At 45.9% G+C, this 13550-nt stretch overlaps 2 protein-coding genes and 1 pseudogene across 2 annotated transcripts; all 3 read left to right on the top strand.

Moving 5' to 3' along the window:
• The first annotated feature begins 785 nt into the window (after positions 1-785).
• Positions 786-2279, top strand: LOC111947172 (high choriolytic enzyme 2-like). Its single transcript, XM_023953684.1, has one exon. The coding sequence runs from the start codon at positions 855-857 to the stop codon at positions 1692-1694; it is 840 nt and encodes a 279-aa protein (XP_023809452.1). The 5' UTR covers positions 786-854; the 3' UTR covers positions 1695-2279.
• Positions 2280-2846: 567 nt separating this feature from the next.
• LOC111946254 (high choriolytic enzyme 2-like) lies at positions 2847-4448 on the top strand. The gene has a single exon (XM_023953683.1). It carries the CDS (start codon positions 3024-3026, stop codon positions 3861-3863), a length of 840 nt encoding a protein of 279 aa, XP_023809451.1. The 5' UTR covers positions 2847-3023; the 3' UTR covers positions 3864-4448.
• Positions 4449-4873: 425 nt separating this feature from the next.
• LOC101164544 lies at positions 4874-6286 on the top strand (annotated as a pseudogene).
• The last annotated feature ends 7264 nt before the right edge of the window (positions 6287-13550 follow it).

Genomic DNA, 13550 nt, shown 5'->3' with positions numbered 1-13550 from the left:
CACTGGCGCCAACCTCCCACCAGAGGCAAGGTGGGGTTCAGTGTCTTGCCCAAGGACACTTCGACACAAGGGCGTGCAAGGCGGGAATCGAACCTGCAGCCTTACGATCATGGGTCGACCGCCCTACCGCTGCACCACGGCCGCCGTAAGTTACTCCAGGGGTGGGCGATTATTTTAAGTCGCGGGCCACATTCGGTTCTAAAATTCGATCGAAGGGCCGGACCAGGAGCAGATGCGTGGAGTGAGAATGATATAACGTAGAATGTAGATGAAAACATTTGGATTGAAAATTATGTTCTAAAACAGAATATTCTAGAGTTTTGAGTTTAAAACTTTTGTTCCCATTTTAGATCCATTTTATAATTGTGAAGCCGTTTGGTACCTTCAGGGAGTTGTAAAGTGCTATTTGAATAAAGTTTCATTCATTCATGATCCTGTTAATAAAATAAATGACATTATTTATGAAATAAAACAATGACCAAATAACACTCTCTATGATTTTCAAAGACAAAAAAAAAGACAGGAGACGCTGCACATAGGAGATTGATTGACAAGGTCTCCAGCCAATCAGGACACACAACAGGGTGCGCAGTTTAAAAAAGGCAGCATAATTGCTCTAAACCAATGAGCTAAACCGGGAAAGATGAACTGCGACGTAAGTACAATAATAATGTTGGTAAAGTAGGTTTGTCTGTGGACCCTCCCTTCCCAAGGTTTACTTTAAACAAACAGTGTGGATCCCCACCCATAATCTTGCTGCAGACACACCTCCATAGGTGAGTATAAAGAGGCTGAACTGAACTGAGGCAGACATCAAGTTTTGAAGAGTCCGTTCTGAACCCTCCACATCCACCATGAACTTGGCTTCTTCCGCCTGCCTGCTTTTACTGTTCCTGCTCGGCATCGCTCAGGCGCTGCCAGTCCAAAATGAAGAGGGCCATGAAGAAGGCAATAAAGAAGGTCATGGAGAAGAAGGCGTAGAAGAAGGTGATGAAGATGACTTTGTAGACTTCACTACCAGGATCCTCACCAGCAACAATAACACTGACCAGCTCTTGCTAGAAGGAGACCTGGTGGCTCCTACAAACAGGAATGCCATGAAGTGCTGGTACAACAGCTGTTTCTGGAAGAAAGCCTCCAACGGTTTTGTGGTGATCCCTTACGTCATTAGCTCTCAGTACTCTAGAGGAGAAGTGGCCACCATCGAGGGCGCCATGAGGGCTTTTAACGGCAGAACATGCATCCGCTTTGTCCGTCGCACCAACGAGTACGACTTCATTAGCGTTGTGAGCAAAAATGGATGCTACTCTGAGCTGGGCAGGAAGGGAGGACAACAGGAGCTGTCTCTCAACAGGGGAGGCTGCATGTACAGTGGCATCATCCAACACGAACTCAACCACGCTCTGGGCTTCCAGCATGAGCAGACCAGGAGCGACCGAGACAGTTACGTCCGGATCAACTGGCAGAACATCATCCCAGCGAGTGCCTACAATTTTAACAAGCATGATACCAACAACCTGAACACCCCCTACGACTACTCCTCCATCATGCACTATGGAAGAGATGCCTTCTCCATTGCCTATGGGCGGGATACCATCACCCCCATCCCCAATCCCAATGTCCCCATCGGCCAGAGGAATGGCATGTCCCGCTGGGACATCACCAGAATCAACGTCCTTTACAACTGCCGCTAAAAATGTTACTGTCTGATCTATAATGTCTGAATTACAAGAAATAAAGTAGATGCAAAGCAACTTTTGTTGTCTATTTGCTTTTCTCGTTTGGCTTTATAAAAGTAAGCAGCACAGTGGTGTAGTGGTGAGCAATTTGGCTTCCAAGCCCTAGTTTGAATCCTAGCTGGGCCCTTTCTGTATAGAGTCTACGTATTCTCCCAGTTCTTATTTAGGTTTTCTTGGGAAATTTTGGCTTCCTCCTACAGTCCAAAACCATCATTTGTAGGAAAACCAGTAGTTTTAAATGAGTCCTTATAATATGGTTATCTGTTTCCAAGTGGCAGTGGACTGTGGAATTCCTGCTCGGAACACTGTGGATGCTTTCCCCTTTCAAGTGGGGCACAATAACTTGACAGACAATTCACAAACAACAAAGCTTCACCATAAACATTCACAAGTAAACAAAAGTCTAAAGTCTCCAACAAAGTCCGCTGGCACACTATCAGATGCTTCAGCCATGACTTTAAACAAAGAGGAAAAGAGCTCACGGTTTAGACACAGTGAGCAGACTGATCACCAGTTAGGTGTGACAAAAGCCACTGTCTTTGCAGAGCTATGAGAGTTCTTTTAGAAATACGTTCATCTTTATCATTGTTTCATTCAGATGGCATCATATGCCATTTGGATTCATGTGCCATCTAAATGGCACACAATGCCTGCACCCACCTCCTGCTTCTGATGCCATAATGTGCCATTATGGCATCAGAAGCATAAGGTGGGTCCAGGCACATTCAGCTCCAAGCTGAGACATCTTCAGAGAGGACTCATTCACCCTGGCAATTCAAACAAGCATGAACAAGGATACGCAGGCAGATACACAAAGAGTGCCAGACCCATCAGAGCCAAAACAGAGAAGCACAGATCCACTGAAGAAGTATTTAAACTCCTTTCTTAACTTGACAGCTTTCCCTACTTACAGCGACCAATTGATTACGACCACTGGGTCATGACCATTGGGTCATGACCATTGGGTTATGACCATTGGCTTATGACCAATGGGTTGTGGCCAATGGTTAACAACTGTATATTTCATTTAATGACATATTTTGCCAAAAATAAAAAACTAAATTTTTTGTTTACCAGGCAGCTAAGTAAGAATAATAAACTATATTGGTAAAGGGGGTTTGTCTGTGGACCCTCCCTTCCGAGGTTTACTTTAAACAAACAGTGTGGATCCCCACCCATAATCTTGCTGCAGACACACCTCCATAGGTGAGTATAAAGAGGCTGAACTGAACTGAGGCAGACATCAAGTTTTGAAGAGTCCGTTCTGAACCCTCCACATCCACCATGAACTTGGCTTCTTCCGCCTGCCTGCTTTTACTGTTCCTGCTCGGCATCGCTCAGGCGCTGCCAGTCCAAAATGAAGAGGGCCATGAAGAAGGCAATAAAGAAGGTCATGGAGAAGAAGGCGTAGAAGAAGGTGATGAAGATGACTTTGTAGACTTCACTACCAGGATCCTCACCAGCAACAATAACACTGACCAGCTCTTGCTAGAAGGAGACCTGGTGGCTCCTACAAACAGGAATGCCATGAAGTGCTGGTACAACAGCTGTTTCTGGAAGAAAGCCTCCAACGGTTTTGTGGTGATCCCTTACGTCATTAGCTCTCAGTACTCTAGAGGAGAAGTGGCCACCATCGAGGGCGCCATGAGGGCTTTTAACGGCAGAACATGCATCCGCTTTGTCCGTCGCACCAACGAGTACGACTTCATTAGCGTTGTGAGCAAAAATGGATGCTACTCTGAGCTGGGCAGGAAGGGAGGACAACAGGAGCTGTCTCTCAACAGGGGAGGCTGCATGTACAGTGGCATCATCCAACACGAACTCAACCACGCTCTGGGCTTCCAGCATGAGCAGACCAGGAGCGACCGAGACAGTTACGTCCGGATCAACTGGCAGAACATCATCCCAGCGAGTGCCTACAATTTTAACAAGCATGATACCAACAACCTGAACACCCCCTACGACTACTCCTCCATCATGCACTATGGAAGAGATGCCTTCTCCATTGCCTATGGGCGGGATACCATCACCCCCATCCCCAATCCCAATGTCCCCATCGGCCAGAGGAATGGCATGTCCCGCTGGGACATCACCAGAATCAACGTCCTTTACAACTGCCGCTAAAAATGTTACTGTCTGATCTATAATGTCTGAATTACAAGAAATAAAGTAGATGCAAAGCAACTTTTGTTGTCTATTTGCTTTTCTCGTTTGGCTTTATAAAAGTAAGCAGCACAGTGGTGTAGTGGTGAGCAATTTGGCTTCCAAGCCCTAGTTTGAATCCTAGCTGGGCCCTTTCTGTATAGAGTCTACGTATTCTCCCAGTTCTTATTTAGGTTTTCTTGGGAAATTTTGGCTTCCTCCTACAGTCCAAAACCATCATTTGTAGGAAAACCAGTAGTTTTAAATGAGTCCTTATAATATGGTTATCTGTTTCCAAGTGGCAGTGGACTGTGGAATTCCTGCTCGGAACACTGTGGATGCTTTCCCCTTTCAAGTGGGGCACAATAACTTGACAGACAATTCACAAACAACAAAGCTTCACCATAAACATTCACAAGTAAACAAAAGTCTAAAGTCTCCAACAAAGTCCGCTGGCACACTATCAGATGCTTCAGCCATGACTTTAAACAAAGAGGAAAAGAGCTCACGGTTTAGACACAGTGAGCAGACTGATCACCAGTTAGGTGTGACAAAAGCCACTGTCTTTGCAGAGCTATGAGAGTTCTTTTAGAAATACGTTCATCTTTATCATTGTTTCATTCAGATGGCATCATATGCCATTTGGATTCATGTGCCATCTAAATGGCACACAATACCGTAAGAGAGCTCCCATTCTCCCCAGCAATTCAAACTCGTATGAACATGCAGACACACAAAGAGCCAGACACAGAGCCGTAACAGAAATGCAGTCACAGATCCACTGAAGAAGCATTTGAACCCCTTCCTGAACTTGACAGTATTTCCTACTTACAGTGACCAACAGGTTTTGACCAATGGGTTATGACACTTGAGTTATGACCAATGGGTTATGCACATCTATATCAACATTTTATGACAAGTTTGACAAATTTGATCAAAAATTGAAACAAAACTCAACTGTGTGTTTACCAGACAGCTAAGTAAAATGAACTATGTTGATAAAGCGGGTTTGTCTGTGGAGCCTCCCTTCCGAGGTTTACTTTGGACAAACAGTGTGGACCCCCACCCATAATCTTGCCGCAGACACACCTCCCCAGGTGATTATAAAGAGGCTGAACTGAACTCAGGCCGACATCAAGTCTTTAGGAGTCAGTTCTGAACCCTCCACATCCACCAAGAACTTGGCTCTCACTGCCTGCCTGCTTTTACTGCACCTGCTCGGCATCGCTCAGGTGCTGCCCGACTGGGATGAAGAAGGCCACGTAGAAAGTCCTGGAGAAGGTGGAGAAGAAAGTGCTGAAGATGAGTTTGTAGACTTCACTACCAGGATCCTCTCCAGCAACAATAACACTGACCAGCTCTTGCTAGAAGGAGACCTGGTGGCTCCAACAAACAGGAATACCATGAAGTGCTGGAGCAGCAGCTGTTTCTGGAAGAAAGCCTCCAACGGTTTTGTGGTGATCCCTTACGTCATTAGCTCTGAGTACTCTGGAGGAGAAGTGGCCACCATCGAAGGCGCCATGAGGGCCTTTAATGGCAGAACATGCATCCGCTTTGTCCGTCGCACCAACGAGTACGACTTCATTAGCGTTGTGAGCAAAACTGGATGCTACTCTGAGCTGGGCAGGAAGGGAGGACAACAGGAGCTGTCTCTCAACAGGGGAGGCTGCATGTACAGCGGCATCATCCAACACGAGCTCAACCACGCTCTGGGCTTCCAGCATGAACAGACCAGGAGCGACCGAGACAGCTACGTCCGGATCAACTGGGAGAACATCATCCCAGCGAGTGCCTACAATTTTAACAAGCATGATATACCAACAACCTGAACACCCCCTACGACTACTCCTCCATCATGCACTATGGAAGAGATGCCTTCTCCATTGCCTATTGGCGAGATTCCATCACCCCCATCCCCAATCCCAATGTCCCCATCGGCCAGAGGAATGGCATGTCCCGCTGGGACATCACCAGAATCAACGTCCTTTACAACTGCTGTTAAAAATGTTTATGTCTGATCTATAAAGTCTGAATTACTAGAAATTAAGTAGATGCAAAGCAACTTTTGTCTGTCTCATTATCAAGTCTAAGGCTAACTCTAAAACAAAGAAATAGAAAAACGTTTGCAATATATCTCAATTTTATGGATTTCTAATTACTTTTCAATTTACATTGGAACATGCTAGTGTCCCAGTTATTAAAAAAATTCTTAGAATAACATCTGACCGTTCTGTGTCTTGGTTTGAACTCACAGTTCAATCAATACTTAGTAACATGCTGAGCAAATACTCCGAAATATCCCACAGCTTTAGTAACAGTAATAACCATCAGTTTGTTAATGATTCAATACAAGCCCTCAGGAGAACACTTGATGTTGTTGTTTTGTTGGACAAAAAAAAGTAGAACCATGGTTTAATGCTGAAACATAGTCTCTTAAACTAGTAAACTGTAAGTTAAAAAGAGAATGGCGCCGTCTAAGAGCAGTCTGCGAAAGTCTGGAAACATAGCCTCTTAAATCATAAAAAAGCTAGAATCCAGTACCATTGTCATGACTAGAACAGACCCAGACGCTGAAACCCGGAAAGATCACCCTCGAAGTCTGTTGGCAATGAAGGATTTTATTGTTCCTGGAGCTGAATGGGGAATCCGTGGAGTTGGGGTTCCGAGGGAGTCTGGGAAGAGGAGCAGACCGGAAGGTAGGTAACCCTCTCGTTGTAGTGGAGTTTTTGAGATGTGGTCGTGGAGATCTGGTGGAGCGTTGGTGGAGCGTCGCTCGTGGCTTGGCGTGGCTGGAGGGCTTGGCGTGGAGATGACTGGAGAGAACGTGGCGGAGGTTGGACCCAGGCAGGCGTTTGGTTGATTAAGTCCTAAAGGCAGGAATAACAATTTCAGTCAAAGATTCAATCACCAGGGGAGATTCTCTACAAAACGAGGAACACGATAAAAGCATTAGACCAGGTACTTCACCATAGTTGGCAACAAACTGGGGATGAATACTGGAAACCGGCCATCTGATAAAGTGCAGGGTTGATGATGGAAGTGCCAGCAGCTTGGTCCAATCGGTGGGAGGAGTGGAAGCGAAGGGAGGGGGGGAGGACTCCCGGGGGTACCATGACAATGGGTGGATCTTGAGAGCAGTGGGCAAGCGGAGACGGACACGGGTAGGATTACTGATTTTGTCAATCTCAAAGTCCAATGAAGCAGGGAGCGAGTTTCCGGGACGTGAACTGAAAAGGAATGTTCTTGGACGAGAGCCAAACCTTCTGACCAGGCGAGTATGAGGGTCCTACTATGGTGGATATTAGATAATTGCACTTTTACATTGATATATTTTTTTAAAACGTTTACTGAACGGCGGCCGTGTCCCCTGGGTGCTGGTTTCCTGGGCCCGGCGGTCCTCTCTCCACGCAGGGAGAGGGATCCCTGAGCCTTCTGGCAAGGCCAGAAGCTGGGGATCACATCACCCCTGAGCCGGGGGTGTCCGTGTCCCTGTGGGGTGGGTTCTGGCCCTTGTCCCTGGGTGCTGGGCCTCGCCAAATTTCCAAATGTGGCCGAGCCTGGTCGGGCTATGTTTACAACACCCCTCGTGGGCCCCCCTTTTCCCCGGGGTGCCCCCCTCCTGGGCGGGGGCGGCTGGCCCCTGCCTTGCTCCTTCCTGGACCAGCCGTGGGCTGGGTGGGTGGCTGCCTGGAGCATGGAGCGGGTCTCCCTTGGGGGTTCCTGGCACGTACCTGAGGTGGGGCGGGGGGATGCCCAGAACTCCTGGGTGGTGATGGGGTGCTCGTCTGGGGCTGTGGGCACTCTTCTCGGGTGGGGCCCGGCGTTGGGCCCTCCCGGCACGGCGGGGGGGGGGCTGCTCGTCTGGTTGGGCTGGGGCTGCGCTCTCTTTTCCCCCCATGCCTACCTGCTCTCTTGCTCTGGGGGCCCCGTGGCGGTCCTGCTGGCCCTGGCCTGGGTGGGGGATGTTATCACCCGGGGGCGGTTGTACTCTGCCTGCTGACGAGTGGCGTTGGGGGGTTCTGGCTGCTGCAGCGGGGGTCTTGGTGTGGGGGTGGCTGGGAACTCTCCCTCCTTCTTTTCACATTCCACCATCCATTTTAGAAGAACATAAACACTCACTTAAGCACAGCTGTTAGCTCACCTTTGCACTAATATTTTGTGTGATTGAATGAAATATTTCACACTAGTTGGTTTGAAGGCATAAGCATGCATGTGTGAACAATATTTGTATTGTGTAAATGTTGACATGTGGACATCTTTGCAGCCAACAGGTGTGTTTATAACATTTGAGTGTGTGTGTGGACAGGCCCCGCCTCTTCTAGATTTGTATTACATTTGAACCTCACCGAAATGATAAACACCCAGCAACTTGTTGCTTTATGCTGCTTTATGTTTTTACCCCCCCTTATAATCACTCTTCTACCCCCCTTCTTCACTCCATTCCTTTTCCTTCCGATCCAAAACAAAATATTTTAAAATACGAGTAAAATGAATAAAGTTTGGCCTTGATTACAAAAGGGGTGTTTTCAGACATACCTCTGGTTTGTCAGAAAATTAATAACCCCTGTTGTTAAAGTAAAATATGTCCAACACAAGAGGCCTTCAGCTCTCATCTGTTTGCCCAGCTGTTGGACAGGACAAGTTTAAAAAAACAAACAAAAAAAAACTTAGAGACTTTGGTTGAGAACATAGAAGGTCTTTGATAACTTTATTAAAGGATTGATAAAAAATGCCTTTTAAAGCTTTGTCTGGCCACCCGGCTTCTACTGGCAAAATTCTGAAGTCGATTACATGATCGCTCACGGGGCAGTTACGTTGCCTTAAATTCAATAATCGCCGAGTGGCTTCGTCTTCTTTCCGTGGTTGATCGAAAACTAACTTGAATTCTTCTATATATCGGATAAATGATAAGTGAGAGATGGGATTGGCAGATAAATCCGCCTAAGCCCACTGCATGGCTTTGTGTCTGAGGGAATTAACTATCAATGTAATTTTACTATGATCAGACTGATAGAATCTAGGAGCTTGTTGGAATATTAGCTGACACTGGAGTAAAAAAACTACTACAGTTTTCTACTTCCCCGTGGAAGGGCTCAGGTTGCAGGCGGAAGTTTTCTGGTGACGCTGAGGAAGTGGGTGCCGCCATATTGACTGTTGACGGAAGTGGAGCGGTACTCACGGAAGCTGTGGTCATTCTACTAGTTCAGTCCATTAGTGCTTGGGAAATACCGTCCATACGGCGAAACAGCTCTTGCTGAGCGGATGCCGCTTGCGAGAGGGCGTCGGCCTGACGGTCCAGGAGCGTACCTTGTTGTGAAACCGCGAAACGTAAATCTTCCGGGTCAGCTGGGTCTAGAGGCTGGCCAGTTCGTTCTGTCATGACTGACAATGACTAGAACAGACCCAGACGCTGAAACCCGGAAAGATCATGCTCAAAGTCTGTTGGCAATGAAGGATTTTATTGTTCATGGAGCTGAAGGGGGAATCCGTGGAGTTGGGGTTCCGAGGGAGTGTGGGAATAGGAGCAGACTGGAAGGTAAGTAACCCTCTCGTTGTAGTGGAGTTTTTGAGATGTGGTCACGGAGATCTGGCGGAGCGTGGCTTGGCGTGGCTGGAGGGCTTGGCATGGAGATGACTGGAGAGAACGTGGCGGAGGTTGGACCCAGGCGGGCGTTTGGTTGATGAAGTATGTCCTAAAGACACGAATGACAATTTGGACAATTTGAGTCAAAGATTCAATCACCAGTGGAGGTTCTCTAGAAAACGAGGAACAGACACAGCTTGTGTTTACATGTTTTGGCGAACTCACTTCTGCCTTCATCAGAGTCGTCATCAGGTGGTGGTGATGTGATGTCTTTAAAAACAGATGAGGCGGCTGAGGCGGAGTCACCTGTCAGACTTTGACAAGTGACTCCACCCCTTGATGTCCGTTTTTTGCTGGAGGATGTTGCTCCAGGTATGAGAGAGCAGGAGGGCCCCCTCATCCGGGCTCATGGAAGTATGGAGCGAACCAATGATCTAAATGATCATTTTAATAGGTTTAATTCATCCGCACACCCCACACCTACCTCATCCTTTGCCCCCCTATTCCCTCCTCATCCTACAAATGAACCTGCACTGGTGGAATCAGCTCTCCCTCATTACACCTCTCTTACTGAACATCAGGTAAGAAGAGAGCTGAAGAAACTGAAGACCAGGAAAGCAGCAGGCCCAGATGGGTTGTGCCCCAGACTCCTGAAGACATGCGCAGATGAGCTAGGAGGTCCTCTCCAGCATCTCTTTAACCTGAGCCTGCGCCTTGGTAAAATACCAACACTCTGGAAGACCTCATGCATCGTTCCTCTGCCCAAGGTCAAGCAGCCGAGGGACAATAAAGACTACAGACCAATTGCACTGACCTCTCACATAATGAAAACCATGGAGAGGTTAGTGCTGCAGATGCTGAAGCCCCAGGTGCAACATGCCCAGGATCCATTGCAGTTTGCGTATCGGGAGAAGGTGGGAGTGGAGGATGCCGTTCTGCATCTCCTCCACTGCACGTTGTCTTACCTTGATGAAGGGGGGTGTGCAGTGAGAATGTTGTTTTTTGATTTCTCCAGTGCATTTGACACAATCCAATCCCCAATACTGCAGGAAAAACTTAGGAGTATGTCAGTGGAGCCATACTTAATATCCTGGATCATGGACTACCTCAAGAACAGACCCCAGTTTGTCAGAATGGGGGCCAGCCGTTCAAGAACACTCTGCAGCAGTGTGGGAGTACCTCAAGGCACAGTTCTTTCCCCGATGTTGTTCGCTCTGTACACGACCGACTTCCAACACAACACGGAGGCTTGCCACATCCAAAAATTCTCGGATGATACCGTCATTGTGGCCTGCATTAGGGAGGACAAGGAGGTGGAGTACAGGCAGCTGGTGCAGGATTTTGTTCTTTGGTCCAAGCAGAACCAGCTCCAGCTGAACATCAGGAAAACCAAGGAACTCATTCTGGACTTCAGAAGACAACCCCCTCTCTCCCAGCCAATATGCATAGACGGTGACCTGGTGGAGACAGTCACGTCTTATAAATACCTGGGAGTGGTGCTGGACAAGAAACTGGACTGGAACGAGAACACCACCTTGCTCAGCAAAAAATATCAATCCAGAATGTACTTCCTGCGAAGGCTGGCCTCTTTTAACGTCTCCACCAAGCTTCTCAGTATGTTTTATCAAACAGTGATTGAAAGTGCTCTGCTGTACGCTGTGGTGTGCTGGTGCGGCACAAACAAAACAAACCTGACCCGACTAAACAAGATCATCAGGAGGGCTAGCTCTGTTGTGGGACTGAAGCTGGCCACAGTGGAGGAGGTGGCTGAACAACGAACACTGTCCAGACTTCAGGCAATTATGGACAATGTTACACACCCTCTGCATGAGGCCTTCGGTGAAAGGAAGAGCAGCTTCAGCAGCAGACTTTTATCACAGCGCTGCACCACGGACAGACTTAGAAAGTCCTTTGTCCCACGAGCCATCAGACTGCACAACACTCTGTGTTGAGAGCTTTTACTCTTGCTTCTGATTTTGATTAAACTGAATTTCTGGGAAACTTGACATGTTTTTAGGAATTGTTCATACTTGCTTTTATTCTTTTTATCCTTTTATATTTTTATCTATTTATTGTGTTTTTATCTGTTGTAGGAATGATTGTGTTTTTAAGTATGGGCAGCTGGCCATTTAAAATTTCCTTCGGGATTATTAAAGTCTATCTATCTATCTATTTATCTATCTGGACTCGCTTTCAGATCTCCATCGCCTCCATACTCCGACTTTGTAGACACAATGAACTTTATTGAATTAGGTATGTTTATAACATTTGAGTGTGTGTGTGTGTGTGTGTGTGTGTGCATGGACTAGCCCCACCCCCTTCTAAATTTTTTTTATGTGTAAACCTGTCCATAGTGACTATAAACATCCCCCACCCCCCCAACATCCCTCTCTCTTCTTCCGTCCTTTTCTTTTCCATCCAGTCCAACACAAAATTGTTACAAATATAAGTAAGATGAATAAAGTCTAGCCTAAATTACAAAAAGGGTTCATTCGAATATACATCTAGTGTGTCAAAAGATTCATAACCCTTCTGTTGTAACAGAAGCAACTAAATATTTAGCTAACATGCAAAGAACATGCTGCTAAGCGGAAGTGAACTATCAAAATAAAAGCTGTATTTTGCACTGAAAACTGATTCTTGCCAGAGTTGTCGTCTATGCGTGTACTTTTGTTATGCCAATTTAAGACATGTCCAGACTGCTGGCCGAAAACATTGGATCAGCCGTTTTAATGGTGACTCTTTTGTAAATACATTGTTGGAACAACCACCTCTGCTGGAGCACTGAGCTGCGGTCGGAGGGCCACCACTCCCCCTCGCCACCATGATCAATGAAGCAGACAAAAAATTAGCACATTTAATAAATGTATTGTTTTTCTTTCAAGGAACAACATAAAAATTGTTTATTTAAAAGTAATCTCAGATTTTAGATGCCCATCAAAACATTTGGATTATTGACATTGATACTTTCCAAAAGTGGACTAGTGAAAAAGTTATTTAACAGGCGTTTAATCCTAGGGAAGGATTTTTTAAAAAGAGGGCCCCCTGTTATTGTTTGCCTGGGGCCCCTAAACTGCTAAATCTGCCACTTGACCCAAACAACTCTTTTGTGATGTCAAGTGAGCAGGAAAATGCTAAATTAAATTAAAAAAAAACAGGAAAAGTGTTGTGTTTGTAAAAAAAATGCCAAAAGAAAATGTGATCTCTTAATTAAAAGTGTTATACTGAGCTAACCAAAACCCTTCCTGTAGTGAGATGGTGGCACAATACTTTGGTAGCACATAAGCAAACACAGCCCATGGGTAAAAACAATGGCTGAATAAAAATTGTTTCCCTACCTCTTTGGCTTCTCACTATCCTTACATTTACCCCTCTAAGCAAAGAGATATAGAAAAAATAGTGTTTTTAAATTCAGATGTTACTGCTACTTTTGATTATGTCGTCAAAATTCGCCAGGCGTCATCTACAGTACTGCATGGCTGCCAGTGCTAAAAAAAATATATATCGGTTTTATAACTTCAATAATCAATGCAAAAACAAACACTCATTACTTACATTTAAATGTAAACTCCTGCATTTCTCACAGTGGCGGTTCTACCCTGAATTACTCCCCGGGCGAGACCCTCCTCTGGCGCCCCCCCCCCAATAGAGTCACTTTGTCCATTTATTGTAACTGAAATTACAGTTAGGAAATATTTAATCAAACACAAATAATCTGAAATAAATATTATAAACTACAAATCACACTAATAATACACTAGAATAAATGTAACTGCAGCACTAAGAACAGAAACACTAACTAAAACCTAACCTTTGTGGCCTTCCTGATGCAAGCTTGTCAATAACGTCATTATATGAAATCTGCTCCCCCCCTGAATGATTGATACTAACAACAGCAGGTTAGTGAGTTGCTCCTGAGACATTGGTGATCTCAGGTATGACTTGATCAACTGGAGTTTTGAAAAGCTAACAGCAGCAGCAGCAGCATGCTACCATCACAGCTTATTTAACATTATGAACTAATATACAACAATAAAACACAACAAAAACTTTGTGTTACAGCAGAGCAGACAGACACACGAATC

This window comes from Oryzias latipes, chromosome 3 (genome assembly GCF_002234675.1).
Source record: "Oryzias latipes chromosome 3, ASM223467v1".
Taxonomy (NCBI): Eukaryota; Metazoa; Chordata; class Actinopteri; order Beloniformes; family Adrianichthyidae; genus Oryzias; species Oryzias latipes.
Note: the sequence above shows the minus strand (reverse complement) of the source record. Positions and strands in the feature narration are given on the sequence as shown.